The sequence below is a fragment of the Phymastichus coffea genome, unplaced genomic scaffold (genome assembly GCF_024137745.1).
Source record: "Phymastichus coffea isolate CEN01 unplaced genomic scaffold, Cenicafe_Pcof_1.1 PCOF00134, whole genome shotgun sequence".
Lineage (NCBI taxonomy): Eukaryota > Metazoa > Arthropoda > Insecta > Hymenoptera > Eulophidae > Phymastichus > Phymastichus coffea.
This window is the reverse complement of record NW_026706945.1, coordinates 12681-36854: the sequence shown is the minus strand read 5'-3', so window position 1 is coordinate 36854 and position 24174 is coordinate 12681. Positions and strand designations below refer to the sequence as shown.

General features: G+C 43.1%; 1 protein-coding gene across 11 annotated transcripts in view; it reads right to left on the bottom strand.

The window, feature by feature from the left end:
- Nucleotides 1–24174, bottom strand: part of LOC131671762 (SH3 and multiple ankyrin repeat domains protein 2) — a 55709-nt gene that overhangs the window by 21616 nt on the left and 9919 nt on the right. For all 11 annotated transcript variants that reach the window (XM_058948440.1, XM_058948441.1, XM_058948446.1 and 8 more), the window contains one exon: nucleotides 1701–1826. In XM_058948440.1, coding sequence (XP_058804423.1) covers nucleotides 1701–1826 — 126 coding nt within the window. The remainder of the gene's footprint in view (nucleotides 1–1700; nucleotides 1827–24174) is intronic.

The window sequence follows — 24174 nt, the reverse complement described above, 5'->3', positions numbered from 1 at the left end:
TGCTAAACATAGCATCAGCCAAATCGACAAAGAAGAAGAGAAAAACAGGGTCGAAGAGGCGGAAGAAAATTAGTGGCATTAGGCAGAAGGGAGTAGCAGCAGCAGCAGCAGCAGCAGCATCAACAATAACAAAACACGAGCAGAAAGTATGGTACATAGGAGGGGAACGTTAATCGTAGGGGTATCTCATCTCCATCTTACACTAGCTCGGCTAAGTGCTTTGCTCGCGCTCGCTGGTAATCGAGATGACGGAAGCGACGTTCGATTACGCAAGGAAACCGCATCTAGAACTCGTTAGCCGCTCACGTGCGTACGTTTTTCTTCTCTCTCTCTCCCTCTCTATCTCTCGCTTGTGCGCGCACGCTCGCAATACTCACTCAGCAAGAGAGAAAGAGAGAGCAGCAATTGAGGATAATGGGTATAAAGGGTGGGAATCGACGATCAGCTGTTCAGTTCTACGATCGTTGCCTTGATATGTGCACACACGTGCGCATGCACACACACACACACACACACACACACACACACACACACACACACACACACACACACACACACACACACACACACACACACACACACACACACACACACACACACACACACACACACACACACACACACACACACACACACACACACACACACACACACACACACACACACACACACACACACACACACACACACACACACACACACACACACACACACACACACACACACACACAGACAGACATACATTATACTCGACATCTCGTTTATTTGCCCGCGCTCTGCGTTTTTATGATCGCGCTCTTTCAGTGTCGCTCTATAATGACTTTTCATCTGACATTTTGATTCGCGCTTTGATTTGTTGACGAAGGCTATTATTTCGTTATCGCCGGCGAAAACTATTAAATAAATTAAGCGATCTGTGCACGCATTTTATTTTGATAAATACAGCTGTTTACTCTTGGAATATGCGAGCTAATGAAATCACAAACATATTAATTTTCATAAACTTTAAACCTGATTGAATAGGTAAACAATATAAACGCGTCGAATCGTAAAACCTAAGAGATGTTTGCAACAAACAATTTAATCAGACTTTTAATGTACTTTTATAAATACACTTGCTATTGCGTCAAAAAAATAATCATCCGCATAACATTTAACATACCTTCAATGTCACGAGACGCGTCTATGAAGAAAAAAAAACAAACAAAAAAGTTCCTCCCACCCGCACCAAGAGAAGAAAGTAAGAGAGAGAGAGAGCGAGAGCGAGAGAGAGAGAGAGAGAGAGAGAGAGAGAGAGAGAGAGAGAGAGAGAGAGAGAGAGAGAGAAAAAGAGAGAAACGACGATGGCGACGACGACGACGACAAGGCAAACCAGCATCCGCGCGCGGCATGAAAGTTTAAAGCGCCCGATGTATAGAGGCGAAGAAGAAACGCGGTGCATATACATCAGGACTTGTCCCTCTCTCCTTGACCTCGGCCGCCTCCCCCCGCGATGTGCCGTCGCCGTCTCCCTTTTTTTTCGACGCAAATAGACTATTTCACTACACCGCTACAAGCTTATCTGCGCCGCGTCAATGCAGCTCAAAATATAACACAGGCCCTTTTCAAAACTACGCCGCGGATAGGTACTTTTTTATCTTGCAAACGGCTTCGAAAGGCGAGACGCTAAATTGAAAAATATAATATAGGATAAAACTCACCTCGAGGTATCCAACGCGTCCATTGAACGGATAATCCCCAAGTCTGCGTTCCTCGTCCAAGAATTTGCCGGCCTTCCCGTTCACCGGCGGGTAGAACAGACCATAATTGAAGCTCTCCTTCAACTCCTGCAAAGCCATCCAATATACTTCATTAGGACAAATCGACTAGACCTTTCTTCTCTTCTCTATTTTCATTGTTTGTGATGTTCAATTTCGAATAATTTTTACATGCAGATGGAAAAATTTTTTTTTGTAATGAATTTATCTAAATGTGAACTATCAACAAGTTATTTTTATTTTCTATAGCGAGCAACGTCAAAACAGCAAATAGCGCATGCACAAATAACTTACGATCAGGCTACACTTTCAACCAAAAATTTTTTGTTCCTGAAAGCAACATAAAATTTTTGGGGGGTAAAAAGTTCCTCGTAAAACCTCAATTCCAAATCACAAGGTGTAAATCCCTCGCAAGTGCTTCGCCGCAAACAATTTCACGTTATTACGCTTCTATATACGAGTTGCGTTCGTTTGTGGCCCCCCTTTTTTTCTTTTCCAAGCCACGCCCAACACCTAAGCTTTGAAAGCTTGACCCTCTGATTACCGATGTGTATATGTGTGTGTGTGGTGAGCAGGCTGGAGACCCACTAATTCTTAAGGTAATTTTCCGTCGCGCAAATGGACGATCCATTAATAGTTTTTAATGGCTGCAGCCCTATTGGCTTGTCGCTTTAAGCTGCAGTGGAGAGAAAAAATAAGCAGCTTGAGAATTTATAGAGTTGTTCTCCGAAGAATTGCAATTACTGTGGCCTCATTTTTCAAATGCTTAATTAAATAGTGTGCAGAATGTGATTTCTTGCAATCTGATTTGACGCTGAGCATCAAAAATGTGTAAATGTGGAATGCACTGCGTACTGAATGTTGAAATTTTACAGTAACACTGCATTAGCATCTGTGGGTCATGTTCATAAGCCCAACAATCTTGTACCTCGTGTAAATAAGCACACTTGCCGAAAAAGGAGATGAAGCTCGCTCCTCGTGCTAGTATGTCAAAGCATTACGCGAATTTCCGCTTATTTCACCTTTTATTCGCGTATGTGACATCGAATTCCCTTAGTTGTATAACTACATTTGATGCAAAGGGCGTCTACGTGTAAAGATGTACAAACGTTCCTGTTGCGAAAAGTGGTAGCTAGGTCGAAATTCCCCGACGAAACGAGGTCGAGAGTTTCGTAGCACGAGGGAAAATTCCGCGCACTAAAAAACAAAATACTCGTGTATGAGCAGACGTCGAAAATGACATTTCTCCGAGATAACATTCCCAGTTGGCGGAGCGGCTGGAGGAAAATTGGAGCGTTAAGTTATTTCGGGCTTCTGCCGTTGCTATGCTACTGCTGCTGCGGTGTGATGGCCAAGAGGAGAAAAAAAAATGAGCGGTGTGTCGACGATGACGACGACGACGGAGCGAAAGGGGGCTACGAAGTTATTGAAGATACGTGCGCTGACTGTCGGTTATTTTTAAAGTAATACTCTTAAACATAGCTCGCCGCGAATAAATAACGAAGGAAGGCGTTTCCGATTGATTCCTCGTCAATTCGCGGGCGATCGAAAAAGAAAAAAAATTGCCGAGCGGCTGTGCCGATTAATGGGAACGAAGAGCATCGCATGAAAGCGATGGGTCGAGCGTGAAACCGCGCCCGCGTCGCCGTTCTCTCGATAATCGCCAAAGTTGACCGTATGGACAGCCTAGTCAATTTTATTGGATTGTCATACTTCCTCGTTCGCGCGCTCGTGAGCACAAATTGTTATTTATGCGCTGCACGGGCGGCTTTACAATCAATTTGTATCCTCCGCGGACGACTGTCTCTTTGCCAGACACGCCATTCGGTGAAAGTGTCGAATTTGCATTTGAAATTTCGAAGTCGCAAATTGCCTTTGTGCATTTTCTTTCTCGTCGATTTATTAGTTTTGAGAATGAAACGCGCGAAGCGTTCGAAAAAGTACTTCGCGCGGAACATCGTCCTACACGCTAATAAAACCATCGCGCGAAGAGAGACGAGAAGGGGAAGAAGAAAAAAAAATTGCGCCCAACTTGCCATAAAATCCATCGTCCGGCTCTTGCAACCCTCTCTCGCTGGCGAGTAAAAAATTCATACCTCTCACGTCAGCTCCATAGATCGTTTCGGGGCCGAGGGAAGCAAATAATTAGGCGCGACATGGGCTCTCCTCTCGCATCAATATGCATGAGAGTCGCATGTTTGCGAATGAAAAAAAGGAAAGAGAGAGAGAGAGTGACCCCTCCGCAGACAGATAAATCAGGGATGCGTGAGTTTGACTTTTAACAATAGCCATATATCTGATTTATCAAGTTTCTCTCTCTCTCTCTCTCTCTACACACATGCACGATGAAGCGATTCGATTCGAATCCGATATTTATTCCAAGTGTCTTTTTCTTTCTTGCTATTCAAGATACTAAATCTCTTCTACGGCCAATTTGTACGTTTGCCCCCTGTATAGAATGTCGATGAGATACACAAACAGACGCCGCCTGTTGTTATTGTCGTGCGTTTGTTCCAAGTGAATCGGCGAAATGAGCAATTACCGAGAGAGAGAGACAGAGAGAGAGAGCGTCACATTCCTTCACGCAACGTTACTAAAGGATATACGAAGCGGCGCGGCGCGGCGCCTGCTATGTAAACGTATACGTTTTCGAGTGAAAGTCACGCGTACGCGTTTGTCAGTGTCAACGCGAGCTAAAGTGTCGCCTGATGAATGATTTTTCAGGGATTTTCTATGCGGAAATTTGTTCGCGCAGGCCGTCAATTTCTTCTCTTTTCTCCCTTTCCGCGCCCCCGTGCGTGCCGACTTTACGATTCACCGATGAATTTCCAATAGGACGCGCCGCGGAACGACTGGAATTTATTGGACTCGTGGGGTCGTTACACTGGCAGCCTGCCGCACCGACGATGTAAAATAAATGTTAAAAGGGGGCCTCGTGCCCTGACTTTGTATTCGCGGAGGTCTCCGCGTTGCTCGACGGATTAGTTATGACTTTTCGGTGCGATCAAAGTCCATTGGCTCGCGTTCTTTCGTGTTTGCTAGGAGAGAGAATGCGAAATTTAGATTGTTCGCGGGAGATGAAATGTTTCATCGCGAGGATGGAATAAATCAGCGAATAATTTTGAATTACGAGTGTAGATAAGACAATATAACCACGCGCAATAATTTACCAAACACTTGATTACACTCGCGCAGGGAGCTTTATATGCATCGCTCGCACGCGCAATTTTTTAACCCTGCCAAATACCATATTCCCGCGCAACACGCGCCATTATTCACGCACTCGAGCAGCAAGCGATATATATCCTCCCTACTCAGAAAAGGCTTGCTACACCCATACAGCTTTCTATCAAATTTAATTAAGCCGTTCGCAACCCTGCCTTTTTTTCGCGTTCGATCCCAGAGAGGATTTCGTCTATATAGACAATTGATTACACAACCAATTTGAAGGGCTCGGCCGATCATCGCTTATCCTGTACGCCAGTGATCATTCAGAGGAAATTTCGTTTGCGATCGAGGCAAGCCTCATTATCGGCCAAACTCAGAAACGCAACGAGATTTTCATTATCAGCTTTTAAGCAAATTACTCTACTTGCTTTACGAGTCTAATAATTATGTTGTTTTTTCTTTTTCGAACATTCCAAAATTACAAAACTTTTCAACGGCATATGCTGTGATTATCGATGTACAACGATTTTGCTTTTCGAGGGGGCAGAGGAACCATAAAAATAAACTTCCAAGTACGAAGGTTAATTTCAGGGTCCGAAGTCTCTTCTACGGTTCAAAGGATTGCAGAGAGAGGCATGCAAGAAAGATGCCCCTTTATCAGGCGACCCGGGTTAGGAATAATAGGCGAACCGTGTCTAAATCGTGCTTTATGGCTTGTAATTGCAAAGAGAGTACGAAATAGTCAGAGAAAAAGAGAAGAAGCAAAGGGTAAAGAAGCAGTGTTTTATTAAAGCTTCTTAGTATCAATAGTAATCACGCTAAATGCATGTGTGATTAAATTCATTTTGCAAATTTATCTACGACAATTTTAGAGAGACGTTACGATTAAATATTTTGTTACGTCTTCTAGTGTTAATGGTTGACCGGTTTTCAAAATTACGGTTTCCTTGCCGTGCAAAATATGGAAGCTATTTTTGGAGAATCGACCTGCTATGCTGCCTTTCTCTAGTCAAACGAGTATTGCTATATTTTTGGAAGTGATTTCGATAACAAACTTTGATTTATTTATAATCGAACTGAAACTGATATTTATCTAGAAAATATGAATATTCATTTGTGTTTTAGATCCCAAATTTCAAATGCTTACAGTAACTTCCGTTAACGGTTAGAGATAAATATAATTATCTGAAGCAATTTTTATGATACAATTAGACAATTTTGTCTTGATGATGTTCCAGCTACACATCCAGCTTCATGCAAAATTTTATCAATTTTGCAATCAGTGTACTTGGCTTAGATTCATTAAATCCCTTCAAGTTAAAAATATATTAGGTGAATAGGTCATTAGAGTTTATCCATATTACAATTAACCATAGTTACGTTTTTTAGTTGAATAGTATTAGTAGCCATTGAATTTTTCCACTCGTAAAATACCATGTCGATATTGAAATTCATGAAATTCTCAAGTAAATCAGATACAATATGTATAATGAGCTCATCAGTTCCATTTAAACGTGAGGTTATAGTCATAGGAGTAAAAACTATTTAACATAATAAATGCAATATTTTCCAACATCCTTTGAAATCTGTCAAAAAAATCAGGTAAACATTTCACTTCGCAATCAATATTTACATATGAAAACAGTATATGCACCGAGCGTATTTGTCACCTATCGGTGACTACGAAGGAGCTTGCCAAACATCATTAAGCTGCCAATACAAAGCGTCCATCGTCATACCTTCTCCTTCAACATTGAATAAACTTTCCATTTGCCGATAGAATTCCATTTGCACTTTAATTGAGACTAATTGTGCAATTTGACTCAAATAAATGTAAGTCGTCAAGTTTTGCAGAGAATTTCCAATTTTTAGTTTTACAAACTTGTGCAATATTTGGTTGGACATGTAATTAAATCCATTTATTAAATACTGACGATGTGTCATGAACGGACTGTTCAATTTTAGATCGCTTAGATTTTTTGTAGCTGACAGCCATGTGTATACAGAGGGTAATATTTGTAATCCGTATTCGGAAGCGAATCTAGTGGTTCGATATTGTGTTATGTCCAATCTGTCAATATAGTTAGTAGTTATAATGATGACTGATAGAAATAGTTAATAAAACGTTAGCCGTACTCGTAATATTAATTCACTATTGCAAACTTTTAAATTAGTTATCATCTCCGTATAAATTTGAGTAAGAACTTTCTTCTTCATTGTGAAATCCATTTGGACTGGATATAAGATCTTGTTCGATAAAAAATTAATACAGCAGGTTTGATTGTATCAATGTCAAGTTTGAAATAGTCGTATTTATATAAGCACAATACTGGGATGATGTTTCAATCTTTACATATTTTGAGTAACTTCTACTTTCACGTTTCTAAAGAATGATTTTGTTGCTGAATACATATTGCATGCAAGCATAAAATCTTGCTAAATCATAATGCCATATTCATCAGCTAAATCATGGAATAAATCTGACTCATAAACGCCACCATACCTAACTTGTAGTTCATATGATTCATATGACTTTCTTTAGAATATTTAAGCAAATACTTAATTTTCTTTTGTGAAGATAGTTTTTTCTGGACATATACTTGAAGGAATTCAATTACTTCCTTTCGCGAATGTAGAAACTCCGTTGATTTTAAAACTTCTTCCATGTTTAAATCAATCTCTTACTAGTTTCACAGTGTTCGAGCCAATTTTCTTTTTTTGCTCTATCGAGTCTTTGCCACTTACTACATTTACTTATAACTCGTACAGCTTTTCTTTACCATAACCAATTAAGCCACTACAGTTCCACTGTATCCTTGAATAGAAAAAGGCGAGCATAAGTTTTAAACCATATTTTTTTTTGCTAATAATTATACTTACGAAAGGGACATTCAGCGTTGTTACACTTAAATGAACAGAATTGTTTACGACGTTTGAACTATTAACAACGCTACTGTTTGAATGGTATTTTGCTTAAAAACATCCTATGTACAGAAGCTCTATGATATCTATATCCTTTGTACCAACAATTTTATAAAATACTGACGTAACTATTTGCCAAGAACGATTTGTTTTTATAATGTCAACAGCAATATTTGTGACTCAAATATTGTAAAATGCTTTCCTACACAAAATGTTTAACTTTGTGACGGAAAATTATCTAATATTGTTAGAGTTGCTGCAATGTCACTCAGTTTACTAAATACTTATGAACGGAAAAACTGGTCCCCAATCCCAACCGTAACTAGCAGCCATTTTTCTTATGTGATTTACATGACATTGTCCGTGATTTTCAATTGCTACACATTTTGACGGCACAACAGAGTCCTTGCTTAGAATTTTTGAGCGACTTTTACGGATGATTCAAAAACAACTTTCAGTAGAGTTTTCTCTTCTTTCTAAGTACAGTGTTTTTAATTCTTTATTAATATACTTTTATAAATTGAATATTCTAGTGAATTTAATATAATATACTTGTAAATGTTTTTTTATGTCGAAATTGTACTTTAAATACATGTTATTACCATTTACTAATTTCAAAGTCTTTAATAAATATATGCTTACGAATATATCCAGTCTACGGAAAGTTAAAATAATATGAAATGCATTTAAAAGTTTTTCATTTATTAAAAATGTGTTCCAATTAATAGCTCTCATTTCCGATCCATCAATTGTTAACATCATTGAATCCCAACAAATTTTTTTGAATCAAATTAGCATTTTCTAAGTCGCCATAAATACCACGAGGTATGACTGCAGGAAACGATAAATCTAAATATATACAAAAGTGTTATGAACAATGAGTATAATAAAAAACATGTAACACACGGTTTCGTTATATGATATCTTGCTTAACTTACTTTTGGAAAGAATACATTCATTCCATCTTGAATTTAAATAAGTTGCTGTAATTGTAGAAGTACATAACAGCAAATAAACTTTCGATTTATTTACGTCATTTATTATTTTTGATTGAATATCTTAAGGAGAAAACATCTTCACCGATAACAAACAATTTTGAATCTGCTTGAACTACACGTCCTATCATATATACTGACTATTCTAAAATAAGTCTTAATATGCTGAATAATATTATTCACATAAACTACTAGTTTACACGCAGTGGGTATAAAGATAAAAAAACCGTCAGTGATTTTGTCGTAACACTAACTCTTTAGAAACTGCGAATTTATAATATAATATTACAATTGTGTCTATAATTCTTCTTTTACGTTTTTTTATTACTTTTTTAGGCCTATCTAGAATGACAAAATAAAAAAAATTGCTCAGCTCACGTATCAACGTATTAACCAGCGTATAATCTCTCAACTCGTTCTATATTCTAGTGGGGTTTTGCATTAGCATATGCCACACGAGAGGCCGTATAGGTTTTTGTCAGTTCCACGCTGAAGCGCACATGAAGTTTACTTAACCGCGTCCAAGCCGCATAATGAAGTTATCATCGCTGCTCAAAGCCAACAGCTCGAGAGACCTTTCTTCTTTACGTGTTTTCCATGAAGGATTATGCGGATGAAGTTTCACGAAAGATTTACTCTTGCTTTTTCTTCTCTGTACCGAAGTATCATGCTGCCATTTACTATTTTTAAAAACTATCAAATGCTCACTTAAAGGAACGACAGCAGAGTCGCATTACGAAGTAAAACGTATATAAAGCGATGTTGTCTTACGAATGGCAAAGTCACGTTTTTTCGAGGGAACACAGCAGTGGCAACGAAAGAAAAAAAATATATATATACGCACCGCGCGACTGCTCTTTACAAAAGATCACAAGATCGCGTGAGCGCGCACGAAAGAAAAAGGAATTTGTAGCGTTTCGCTCTTCGCTTGTTTTATTTTATTTTTGTTTACGTGCATTGCTTCGAAACACATGTTGCCTTAATTTTTACCAGGCTTCCATGCGAAGCATTTTCCTTTTTTTTATCGACAGACAAATGTTGCTGCCGCTGTTGTCTGTCGGAATGGAATTGTAAACGATACAAGTCGATGTTATCTTATTCCATCGTGATTTCACTTTCAATTTAAAGATAAGAGAGAAACAAAAAACCAGACTTGGGGTTTTCAGCGATAAATCATTGAGGCGAGAAGGCGCAAGATGAAAATTAAATTACTAAGTGTGTGTGTATCTGTGTGTGTGTGTGTATGCGCGCGCAAGCAGCGAGCGAAGGTGCATTAACATACCCGACTGCTGTGCTCTTCATCATCGAAGCGCGCGTACTTTGTATTGGTAATTGCCTCGGCCAATACTCATTTAATTATCATATTTTAATAGCGTCAAAGGCGAATAATAAACTTTTAGTTTCGTCGCTTCACAGATGCGTTTAAAAGGGCTTCTCTCGCTTCTTAATTTACGCACGCGCGGTGTGCGCTTCTCGAGTGTCGAGCGAACGCATTACTTACGACACGTTGATCACCAGCGAATCCTATGCGTGTGTGGCCGATCGACCGTGTTGTACTTGTCAACAATTCTAATTAGGTAACGTTAACGAGGAGTTAAGTCTTTAAATGTAGTTGGATCATACAAAAACGTAAAATATCGTTTCTAATGGAGAACTTTTTTTCGAGAGTGTAAGTATATATATTTAGTTTTTAATCGTGCGCTTCGATTCGCATCATTACCATTGCATCGTAACATAGCAAAAAAGCATACGTCTGGCTGAACTTCAACTCAATAAATAAGCGAGTGAAGAGCGGGAGGTGGTTTCGCGAAGGACGCTACAAAAAGAAACGGTTTTGTTCCTCTTTCGTCCTGGACAGGAAAGCATAAAGTTGAAAATTAGTAGTGCAACATTTTCAAATTAAAGAGCAATCCAATAAAGTAGTTGCCGACAAGAGAGAGAGAGGGAGGGAGAGAGAGAGAGAGAGAGCTGCGCGTCGATTCGCGTGTTAACGACCATCTCAAAATATACTTTAAGGTTTAAGGACTGAAAGGTAAAAAGAAAGGAGATGCAGAATCTCTAATTTACGATGGCAACTTCAGAGATACCAGACGTCGCTTGTCGAATTACGCTTTCTTTTCCTTTTGTCGCAGCCTGCTATTGAAGTTTGAGATTCCAATGCTAAAAGAGCGGAGTCGCTGTGAAGTCGAAGCTCATACTGCAACGGTGATTGCACTTTACGATTGTGTTTTGTCTTTATGCTGATCGTGTTTTACGCATGGTAAAGCCTTCGATTTACATCGTATGGGGGAGCTTCAACCGCGCGGGATAGTTTATTTTGTCTACCTCTTTATCCGTCGTCTTTTCTTGAGCTTTTAGCCGATTCTTAAAATTCCTTTTACAAATATCCTTTCGTCAACGGCGAAACATCTCGGACTGACAGCTCATTAATATACGCCGACGTGTAAAGCGGAGAGAATCAAATAGCAGCTCAGTCCACGGGGCAAATGAGCGAACGAGCGCACAGTAGTTTACATCCTATGAGAAGCTACGTTAACCGAGTCGAGTACAGCATAGGGCTTCACATTAACATCTCTCAGTTGCAGGAGCGTAATTTCATTGTTCGGAAACACAATAGACTGAACTACACGCGCGCGCATTCGCAAGCGAGAAATGTACGCGGAATAAAGACATCAAGCGAATATATCCGCCAAGAGAGAATTCATATAAGTAGCGAGCCGATGCTGCTGCAAGTGAGCCAGAAAATTGCGAGTAAGTCAATACGGCCGGCAGACGACGACGACGACGACACCTTACATCCAACAACAGCTGGCTTTTTCCCCGCGCGTACCGATCGATCAATTCCGCTCTATGTTTAGAATGCGCCTGCCCGCCTCAACTCCTGCTCGCTTCGCTCGGAGAGCAAGTTTCCCTCGCCGCGGTTAAAGTCTCACCTAATTTTGCTGAAAGGCTCTATTACCGGTGAACTAAATAGGCCTCGCTAGAATAATAGGGCTTTCAGTGTGCAACGATTGTTTCTTACCCTCGGTGCGACTTTTCATTGAAAAACTCGTCTTTTCCAAAGCGTTTCTCCGCTTTGAACAACGTTTTGACAAGGACTTATCAAATGCTCGCATAATTGCATAGCAGCCAAAGTGGGCAATTCAAAGTGAACTTGGCCAGGCCAGATTAATAGGAAATTGTCTTGGCGATATGAATTTGCTTGCCTCTCGTTCAAGAGTTGCGAGTCCTCGGGTTATCAACGAGGCCGCGATATCTCTCGGTATATAAAAGTCGTAAAAGGCCGTTGTAAGTATTTTCGCCGTTTTTCGCGTCGATGGAATCACGAACGGAATGGCCGGAATGCAGGGAGTAGAAAAGGCGACTTATCGCACAATCTATTGGGCTATTACCGACCACAGCAAAAAAATAAAATAAAATAAAAAAAAAAGTAAGAGAGAGAGAGAGAGAGAGAGAGAGAGAGAGAGAGAGAGAGAGAGAGAGAGAGAGAGAGAGAGAGAGAGAGAGAGAGAGAGAGAGAGAGAGAGATGATCGGCGATTCGATAAGTTTGCGCGCGCTGCTCTCATCAACGTGCCAGAAGCGGCAAGAGGAATCCCTCGTGACTTTTACGAGTTCGATTGATATTTATGACAGCTGCTTCGTATACTAACCTGACGTTAATTAAAAGTATGCGCGAGCGAGAATGAGATTCTTTACCGTTATGAAGGGAAAGATTTACACTTTTCACGCTCGCTCGCGAGTGAGGAGAGAGTGTAAAGATGCCGTAAATTGCGCGGGAAAACGAGAGCCAATCTGCGTAAGTCACGCTTGCCGTATACGCGGCCCGCTCTATTGTGTTCCCTTGGTGCGCCTGCTCTATTGTCGTGCCTGGCGTCGAGCGCCGAAAAACAGGACTCGGACCGGACATCTCAGCGCAGTCGGCAATTCGATTCGAGAACGAGCGCCGGAGCTGCGCGATCCTCGAGCGTAACGCCCGACGTGCAGCGAGCTCACCACTGTCCCCGAGGCCACGCGCGTTAGGCAAATTCGCAACTTCTCCGCTCCCCCACGGCATTTACATTTTCGCTGCTATGCGCGCACGAACTCGGCTTGCTTGCAGTTCCCAAGATGCGGGCGTGAGCTTGTAAGGGATGCGCACCACGGGATTCTTCTTACTTTCCTTTGCTTCGTTGCCTTGGGTAGACGCGTCGCTTGAGTTTCACTGTTTCTTTATTGCCAAGCTAGCAAACGAAGCTAATCTTCAAATGCTATCACTTGCGATAAAAGTTATTCGAGCAGTTACGCACTGTAGCGCTTAACTTGCAGAATGATCCATTGCTTTGTTCAGTCCATACTTGAGTGCCAAAAAATGTGTCCTCATCGTCACTAGCTCTGACCCATTTATTCGAAGTGTCAAGAATAATGAATCGAAAATGTTTTACGTAAAATGAAAAAACAAAAAAAGAATATCTTGATTTTATTCGTTCGAACCGCAAAAACCTAATTTCGTCAGGATGCAAACGTCACGGAAACAGTTTTCATCCTTGGGCAACGTTCAATTGTGAAATTTCGTGAAAAATATAATGACCTAAAGGAAAAACATTTTAGAAAATGCCAGCGGAATGAGAAAAAAGAAAAGCACAAGAAGTTTTAATTCGCGCACGAAAATCACGGTATGATCGCATTCCTGGGATCTCCAACTGCACGTACAGGCCAGAAGCGAAAGAAGAGCAAATACGAGAAAGAGATCGCGCATCGATTACATCTGTATCACGTAGTAGAGAATCACGCTCATCGAGGTAGATCGTTGTTGCTTGCGTAATGTAGACCTGCCGCCGCCAGCGGATAATGATATTTCTCCCCCCCCCCCCCCCCCCTCCCTCTCTCTCTCTCTTCGATGCTGCCGTATTTCCGCGTGCGTGTATTTGCGCTCTCGCACGCACGCATACATACACACCGTAATAAGGTCATTATCGCGGATAGAGAGAAGCCAGAAGCGAAGGCAGGGTGGATGCCCTTCTTTGTACCGTGATTGACGGTACGCTGACCTGCCTGGTTACATCGCAATGGCATCCAATCAAATTAATCAATACGGTCTCTTTTCTCTGTCTTAGTACTTCGCCGTGCGTACCACTAGCTTCATCTCCTACGCTCGCGACGAAAATATACACGAAAAAGAGAAGCGCCCCCGTGTCCGTCTTTGAAGAGTGAGAAAATAGCGGCGAAAAGATTATTCCAAGGCCCGCGTTCTCTCGTCCGTTGACAGCAGCAACGCACATCAAAGGATAGGGAAACTGCATCATATCCCACGGGAATTCCTTGAATTTGCCTTCGAGTGCGCACGCTACGCTACGGCCTCGGGCACCAAGCGCGAATATGCTCTTTTACTGAAACGCGCGAGTGGCCGCGCGGAATCGACGCGCCGCAGCGCAAATATTTCTCTCCGCGGGGCGCGCGAAGGCGTTGCCATTTCCCTCTCGCTCGCTCGTGCCACTGAAATTGTCGGGTGCTCGCGCCTGCTCGCGAGAATCGCCGATCGACGACGAGGACGAGGACGAGGACGAGGACGAGGACGAGGACGAGGACGAGGACGACGACGACGACTCACTTGCCAGCGGGCGCCGAGGAACGCGACTACGCGCTTCGAGTGGCGGTCGCCGTGGCGGGATTGCGGCGCGAAGAAAAATGCGCGCTCGCGGCCCTGCCGGCGACGTTCCCTTTCAAGGAAGCGCCCCGATCGCGTGCGCGCAACGCCAGGATTACGCAGCTGCCCGCCGCCCCCTCGCGTTTCGCCCTTGACGCGGATGTAGCGGCCTCCTCCTCGAGCTCCAACGGTGTGATTTGCATGAGTAATGCAGGCCACGTGCTCTTTAGCGTCGGTGAGCGCGCGCCCGCAGCTTTCGCTCTGTTCCCACGGGGACGTGCCCGCGCCGGTGCGTCTCCTTCTCGAGAGCAAGTTCAAGGTTCGGCGACGCCGCGGCAGCGCTCGGCCTGCTTTCGTTCGCTGGGCAATCGAGGGCCGCGGCTCTGCGTTCACAGCCTCGAAAACGCGCCTCTCGCGCATTGTTCGCTGCCCTGCCGCGCGCATTAATCCAAGTGACAACGATACAAGAGAAACAAATGCCACGCCATCAAGGTGAATAATGCTAAAAGACTACTTAATAGTCGGATCATCGCGCGCCCTCGACAAAAGAGAAGTCGTTTGAGGCGAGCGCGCTTGAAAATTGAATAGGTCTCGCGGAGGCAGAGTCGGCGGCGCAGCTCTAATCGAAAGCGATATTAATTCCTTGGCGGCGGCGCCCGCGGGGCCCTTAATAAATTGCGGATGCAGCCGTCGCGCGCGCACAAACGGCTCGCTCCTCTCCGCTTGCATATAACTATTCCGATGAGGCTTTGTTGTCCGACAGGCCGTACGAAGCTACATTGAGAATTAATCAAGTCGTCGCGGTGCTTCTTCTCCTTCCCTTTTTCCTCTGCATACTTTTCTCGAGGCACCCGCTCGTCATAAGTATCTCTCTGTTATGCTTCGTTTTCGATTGATCGCGTTCCGACGCGCGTTCCACAAAGGCGACTCGGCGCGTCATCGGCGAGAGAGCTTTCGTCGTCCGCGGCTGCTGGTACCCAGTGCGCAGCGGAATTTCGCGTGGCCGTGCCGTTGTCGCCCGAGTGCCCTTCGTCATTACGCTAACTGCCACCTCTCCCCGGCATACTGCTGTCTTCGGGTATTTGCCGCGCGCATTTGCTTTCGAACGACGATGCTTCCATTGTTCAACGACGACAGCGAGGCACGATTGCAGCGCGTTCATCCACATTGTCTTATTTTTTTTGGACGCACCGTGTTCTCATCTTCAAAATTTCTGATCTTTTTAGTAACGTTTGCTAGACGCGAAGAATATCCAGTGTCTCGGAGGCAAATAATTATTTCCAGCCGAAGAGCTTCCATTTGTTATGTATCGATTAGCGGTGAAGGATATTACGTATAGGAGGAGATTTGCACACGGAAATCCGACCTTCAAAAGTTGTAGTTGTGAATGGCTCCATTCTCAGCAAAGCGACGTGCACAAGAGACTTGTGGAGGTTGAGAAATGCAGATTCGAAGACGAAGATAAAACATACAGAGTTCGATCAAAAGGATGTACTTGTGTAATCCTACTGCTGTCCAACTTAAAATCAACGTTTACATTTCACTTCAAAATTCAGATGTTCAATAATGGATGATAGAGCGCGAGAGAGCAAAGGCAACTCGTCGAAACACTGCGCGCTCGTAAACGAAAGAGGCGTTGCGCGCTGGCTTTAATCAGCCCGTTAACAGCGTCGTTAACTGAGAGCAGTTGCCGCAGTCGATAATCGAACTGGAAATTAGCCCGAAAGTCCAGTCGGCGTGGCGCTTGCCGACGGAAAATCGAAAGATGTGCGCGGACGGCAAGAAAAGCTGCGGAATTGTGGATAATGGAAATGACAGTTTATCGATCGCCTATCCGACGACTGCGAATCCAGCCGAAAGACGCGCCGTTAATTGTCCAGCGCATCGTGGAAGCATTTCGCGCGCGCGACGCGATGCAAATATAAGGAAACTCGGCTTTTTCTCGCCGCGAGGCACCATCGTCCCCGCGAGTCGAGCGCGCGCGTCCCGTTTTTCCCGCCAAGCGCGCGCACGTGCGTTTCCTTATTGCCGGTCCAGTTATACATAGCCGAGCTGTTGCGGAGGTGTCGCTCGATGGCGAAGCCTCAAAGTTCGACGAAACCTCAATTGATAAGACGACGCACCATTGAATTTTGTGGACAAATACTTGTGGACAAGCGCCACGGAAAGCTTTGAAAAAATATGCACAGCAGAGGTGGAAACAAGCGCGTAGAGAAACGTCGATCATCCATCGTCGCGGTTCGAGCGAAATAACGATCGGGACCGAATACTTATATATAGAAAACGGGAAAATCCCATACATGTAGATCGAGCGTGCAGATTAGAGCGCGGCGCTGCCAATTATACGATTCTTCGATTCTCTCCCGCGCATTGTGTCGCGCGCGAAATAATGGCGCGAGTTCGACGTCCCCGGAAGCTGCTGCTGGTCTGCAGGTGGATTCGTACTAATAATGTCCGTGAAAAGTTTTTTTTGCTCCTCGGCTCGTGGTGTGTGTGTATATATATATATATATATATATATATATATATGAAACTAATGAACGGATGCTCGCAGGCGGAGAGATAGTTTAGCCAAAACTTGTTATTCCGAAGTTCGCCCCGCTCGCAGCGATATTAGCTGTGGCGCTCGACAGTAAACTTGGACGCGGTAATGGAGAAAGTGTTTTAGGACTAGTTTTATGAATGATAACATGCTAAAGCACGATTTTACGGAATCGCTAATTAATATCTCGTTAAATAGTTTAATCGTTTTATTAGAAACTTAAGGCTGATCACTCCAACAACAAACATTCTAGGATCAACAGCGACGTAAACAACCACCGAATAGCCTCGCAGTGCATCGAAAAGAGGAAGGTTCAAGTAACGCGCGTACACTTATCTTATTGTAAGGGCCTCGAAATAATCCCCGGTCAGTTTCTCACTCGTGGAAAAATACATTGCACTTTAACGTCCCGTCTGTTTCGCCGTGCGTAATTGCCTCTAAGGGCTCTGTCTCTCGCTCTCTCTTTCTCTCTCTGACATTTGCATGGAGACGAGTTTACGTCTTGGCACACGATGGGGCAGGTTTTATGGCTGGATTGTAAGCACCTTCTTGCTTCGGCAAACAGGACGGGTCATTGATGCGTATTGTCAATGAAGATTTTCTCCATAAGGGAGCATTTTGAACTTGATTGGAAAATTTCAACGCGCAGCGGAATTGGCATTATAAATCTCATTGTAATTGAGCCGATACACTTTATTATCGGAAAAAGTTTTATCGTTCAACAGTGAAAAATTGTTCAGTCGAAATCGGAAGTCTGTGCGCGCGCGTATATTCATTTAATGCATTACTTAGTAGGTAGAAAGTGAAAATTAGCAAATGCAGCATAATTCGCCGATAAATCATCAACTCGAGTAGCATTTGCGCTAAAAACAAAGTTTCAAAACAGCTATAGAGAACGGTTGGGAGAAATGCGTTATTCTGAGCAGCAGCGCGTCGACAGATTTACGCCCCGACTGTAAAAGGTTGCGCTACATCACCTTACGTCTGCCTAATTTTCGTGCGTGCCGTCATTGCCCTTTTTCGCGCGAGAGCGTGGCGTAAGTAGAACATGCAATCATCATTCGTAAATGGAATCAAAGTTTGAGATGCGTCGTAGAAGAGAGAGAGAGGCTCATTTTTCCATCAGACATCGACATTGATTTTCCACTCGAGACTCACGGGGGCGCGCAGGGAATATTCTCGAGACGAGGCCGTATTCATGAATATGAGATTGCAGTGAGTTTAACAGGCGACTCGAGAGCTTCAATATTTTTTTAATTCAAAAACCCTGAGTTTTATTACGGGCGTGCGCTCGTTCATTTTTTGCGATACACTCTTTCTGTCTTTGATGAGTTAAGATGAGTATAGCGGTACTTGTAAAATATAAATTTATACGCTCGAGTGCTGAAGGCTTAATTAATTTGTCTTGTTTTCACTTATGTTTCAGGTTTAAATTGAGTACGTCAACGGCTGTGATTTTAAAATGATATCATAACTAAATCCATAATATAATAGCAGCGATTTATAATTTTTCGACAATTAACGAGGAAACAAATTTTCAGGAGGATTTGTGTAAAAAAACGTTTACTACAAAATTACCGCAGCGTCGTGTTAACTAAGAATATTATCGTATGTAAAGTCGATATATGCCGATAAACAAGCCATATAGCTGAAATAAAGCCGCGAGTTTATAAATCAATTGAGCCGGAAAAGCAGAGTTAATATTCGCCGCCATCGAGGAAGAGGATAATTGAGCTGCGGCGATATGAAAACACACATCCTCGAGCAACTTTGTTTTGAATATTTTTCTGCGGCGGCACGTTCAACCGGTCACCAATTACACGCGCCAACTAGCCTGCGGTGTATACACGTATCTCTTCTAATAGCGCGCGCTTGAGAAAAAAAAAAGGAGAGGAAAAAAGCGCGGCAGGCTGTCGCGCAACGCGTGCTTCGCCGTCCTCTTTACGCCATCCGCGCGAGAAGCTTATACGTGCCCGCGAAATTGTTTCAAAACCGAACGCTATTGCTTTTATATGTCGGCGCGCGAGTGCCATTAGCCAGGCGTTAACCTCCGCGACTTTCAAAGCGAACGCGGCAGAATTTTTTTCCTTTTCAACTCGAGAACGCTCTCGTTTATCATGCGCGCTGTCGTCGCTGGACGTATTAGTTTGGTATTTTTGTTTCGTCAGCTGTGAAAACAGCCAACTGGGAATTGCATGATAATTTTGTTTTAAATAGGGGAAAGAAAACACCAATTCATCTTTCGCAGCAACAAACAGCTCTGTTTTGCTCGGTAATTAATCGAAAGATACGAAACGCGAGTATGTATGCACGACTAGCAACAACGCGAGTTGGCTCACCACGGCGCGCAAAAAAAAATTCGCTGTATTCGCGTTTTGTTTCGCTCGCTCTCTCTCTCTCGTTCACTTACTTTATACGTGGAAGGCTGGATTTCGCAAGTTTAGCGCACGTTTAGTTTGGGGAATCAATATCGGATCAGCGCGTTAATTTGACGAGAGGAGAAAAAGAAAGAGTGTTTGAAATGAAGTGATTAACCAAAGTCTTTTTTTCTCCCTCGCAGAGAAAGTCATCGTCGTACACGTAAAGCTGAATAAATATCAAAGCGTACTTTTTTAAAGTCTTGACAGACGCTCGTCGGCAAACATCTACATCACAATTGATCTCGGCTGTCAATATTTTTTCAATCCCAGCGAAATTTTTGTTGCTTCGCGCAGATTTCGTCCCTCGAGTAGCACCTCCAAAAAGGAAGGACACGCGCGCACGGACGGGGAGAACAACGCAATCCCACCCAGAGCCAAGACCTCCTCGTGGTTGGTACATTTCAATCGTTGAGAGTCTCTCTTTTGCTGGAGAGATAGGAGGAGGAGAGCTCCAGTTCCGGAGCGAGCAGGTTTTCATCGGCGGTCATTGTACCGTGCGCGCCTTCCCTTCGAAGAGCGAGGTAATAGCGCGTGCGCGAGTGCAACGATCCGCCACAGCCGTGAAGCGCGCGCGGATTAAAATCAGATGCCAAGGTATCGCGCGCGGTCCTTTGGCGAGCAATTTTTCGGCGTGCGGAGCGGCGCTTCGCTTTTTCGAAATGAATTTTTCCTCCGGTTTACTTTGTTGGAGAAGTCCCTGAGAATCGCGTGTGGGCGCACGAGAGCGATGATTGTGATCCACCATTGTGCGGATAATCCTTCACTTCCGATAGGATCACTCGCTGGTCGCTCAGCTGCTTCTTATTCTTCTTCTTCCTCCTTCTCATCTTCCTTTCCTTTCCTTTCTCTCTCTCTCTCTCTCTCTCTCTCTCTCTCTCTCTCTCGCTCCTCTCTCTTCATACTTTCCGCACGCACTCTTTTCCCTCCATCATCCCGCTTCACTTCCCTTTCTCGCACGCTCTCGCCAATCTGATTTCACATTCTCTCTCTTCTTTCTGCGTAATTACTGCATTTACTGTTAGGATTTGTATTACGCAACTCGACGCTTCTCAGCCAATTGCGCCAAGATTTGTTTTGACGAATTCCGTTTTATTTTTTTGTTTTTCTGTTCTTTTTTTGGTAGCGAGCGATCGCTATCAGATAATCAAACTCATTCGTTACGTATGCTCTCGCATTTGACATTCGATCTTGATAGAACGAAAAGGAAGTTACTAGATAGTACGAAGTACCGAAAGACAAAGACACTGTATAGATATCCTGACCTTTGTTTTCGGTCGATTGACTCTTGTCGCTGCTCTTGTTGTCTCATTAAAATAACGAGGCTCTCAGTGGGTACCGTTCACTTTCTTTTTTTCTTTTTCGGTCGTCGATGTCGACTTAACGAGGCGGCAATTCGCCAAAGCTCGCTTCGAAGTAATCGTTCTATGCTAATACTGCGGATAATCTTGTTTTATGAATTTCCCATGATTTTTTGCAGCTATTAGCTACTTTCGACGAAAGTTTGGAATTCAAATTTTGTGCAGATTAGGGCATAATTTTTTTTTGCGATGAAAGTTTTGACTGATGGGTCTAATTACGCCTTTCACTCCAACTATAAGTTTGGTAATTTTTGTTTATTGCACGAGACTGTCAAAGCAGCTTTCTAAAAACAATTTAGAAGAAAAACTGTTTTTCCCATCGTATCATGAAAATCGATCGGCTAAGCGTCCATGTCGCGCACAGGTGCTCTCATAGAAAAAGACCACCCGCAATTAATTGATACATCGACTACCAGTCATGAATCATAGCCAAGGCAGTGTACTTTCAAAAGGAAAAAAAATACGCCGGAAATCAAAAGATAAAGCACACACACAAGACGTAACGAAATTCCATGTTGACTTTTATTTATCCAATTATACGTTCTATAGGTATGTATATGTCACGAATTATCAAAGCACTAGAGCCGCTCGCGCAACTTTCACATGCGTCGAAGATCTGATGGAGAGCATTTACGAACAAATTGCTGGAAGGATCCTGCCGTGTCGTTCGGCTTCGACTCTATGATCAATTATGAGGGTTTGAGCGGCAATGTGGAGAAGAATTGTATTAATTCGAATTTTTGACGAATGAGTGCTACACACGCCGGATTGTCATATTGATTAGTTGGACACGTAAAGGAATCAATTTAATCCATCAGTCTTAAGGAATTTCTTAACAAGCAAAACATATTTTCTGAAAGATATTCCACTAGTTTTCGATGTTGCACACAATTTCCTTTTCGTAATTACCGTAACTTTTACCAATTACAAAAATACCAGCTTGCAATTTGATTGACTTATCTTTGAAAATAACCGTAAATGTTCGGTTGTCGATTCTAATCTTCGATCTCACGGATAACAAATTATTCGTACCTATACGCCATTGTGACAAAACAGGAACGACGCCTGTCACTTTTTATCGAAAAAATAGGCCAAACTTTTAGCGTTAAAGCATCGCTGCATTGCATCATTGCGCTCTCTACACACACGCACACACACACACACGATCATTACAAGCTCTCTCTTTCTCTCTCTCGCGGTAGTGGCCTCATTAGCATAAACGACCTGTTATTGCCTGGCGAGACATATGCCTCTCGAGTTGCGCGTAGCGCGGAGGCGTTGCACATCTGTTTTATCTTGTATATATTATATATCCGGACGCGCATGAAAGTTATATTCTCCTCTCGCGCAAAGTGGAAATGAACACGTTCTAGTTTTTTGCGGCGGCTGCATCCTCTCGCTGTATCGAGTCTGTTTGTTTTAATTTTTGGTCCGCCACGCTTGCTCGACTCATTTCCTGCCCGGGTGAAAGCTCGCGACTTAAGCGGTGAATTAATTTTGAAACGCGCGCAGCTGTAAAATGAAATTGAGTATTGTTTTCGTCTGGTTAACTAATTGCGCCGAGTCGTTTTCTCACATAGCTCGGCACGAGTGCGACACGGGGAAGACGCTGTAAAGATTTTCCGCGATCGCTCCGAGACAAAAGTCCACCGTTGCAAGCTCGTAAATTAGAAGCGAAAACGCGCGTTGTCGTTTTTTTTTTTACGACCGGACGTCCATTTCCTGAAAAAACACAACTTTTTCTCTCAGTTGTAATTGATTACATGCATGCTCGCGAGTATCATCTTACACGCATCTCGCTTTATCTCGTTAGAGCTGTCAAGCTTTGATAAAAAGAAAAAAAACAATTCACTCAAGAAATTTCTTTGACAACGTAATACACACCATCTCTCTCTCTCTCTCTCTCTCTCTCTCTCTCTCTCTCTCTCTCTCTCTCTCTCTCTCTCTCTCTCTCTCTCTCTCTCTCTCTCTCTCTCTCTCTCTCTCTCTCTCTCTCTCTCTTTTTCTTCGAATTCGATAAATTACCATAAGTCCCTTTCAGGCAGAGCGCGTGTATACTAATTGGACATGGCATGCGGCGACGGACGCATTTGATTTTCCCGCGAGGAATCGTCTAATTGGATATGTATGTAAAAGTTATATCAAAAAGTTTTTCCGACGCGGCTGGGATAATGAAAGCTTACATAATATTGAGTTTGAAATCGCGATCTGGACGTCTTGATTCCACACATGCACGAGTGAGTGCAGGCATCACCTATATGACGAATGAGCTGCTCGTGGCGTCTCTCTAACGCGCCTTCGCGTCTACAGATATTACCTGCAGGGCACACAACTTCGCTCATCTTAGAGCAGGAGCTAGCCAACGGGATATTTCGTGGATGTATCCGCGTGTATGGAATTCAGCTTACTCAGATTTCGAAGAGTGTGCGCCGTATACCTTGCTATTGACGAGGCTTTTCATTCACGCTCGAGCGTGGATTATAGAGGTCGAACCTTTTGATTCGGAAAATTGTCTAGCTGTTTATGGAAAGAAACACGCGAAGAGAAAAAAAATATCTAGATACACTATTGTAAATTCAACCACGCTCTTGTTCAAAAATCCATAAATTACCATCAAAAACCAATGATCGCTTCCCTACAATCGTCTTTTCCCCGCTAGCAGACGATAACTTTCCGCGTAGCGATAAATAATTCATCGTCATCGCGCGCTTACATGCAAAATCATGTAGAACGCTGCAAAAACACGCTCTGCCACACACTGAATGAAGTCATCCGCGAAAGCGCCGAGGCGTATCGTATACATACTCGACGCGGAGAAGAAAAAAAAAATCGTCTGTACGCGAGAGAGGCGGAAGAAACTCGTGCGCGATCGTGAGCCTCGAGGCGCATTCTGCGTGTATAGATTCTTCACGCATCATACGCAGCGCACACGCGAAAAACGAAAGTCATCTCTCTCTCTCGCGCACGCGCATGAAAAAATAAAAAACTCGCGAGTTTTGTTTTTCATGTTCGAAAAAAAAAAAAAATTCTCACGTCTCGCGCTGAATCACCTTGGCTCATTAAACGCTTACGCAACGAGCTTCAAACCCTTCGTTGCCTTGAGATAATTGCGGTGATTTTGTTTTATTGTCAAAGGTCGCGACTTTGAAGGAATATTATCACGTTTGATGATAATCGCTGGCAGAGGGGATGTCTCTTTATTGTTACAGGAGGTTTAGCTTGATCGCTGAAAGTCTGTTGGTAAGATGTATACAAGTATCTTACATCGATATCGATTTCAACATATGCATGCAATCTACACATTAATCCAATTAAGAAGCCAGCGAAAAGCCATATAAATACATATCAAACATGGAAAGCATGAAAAATCATAATAAAGAAGCATATT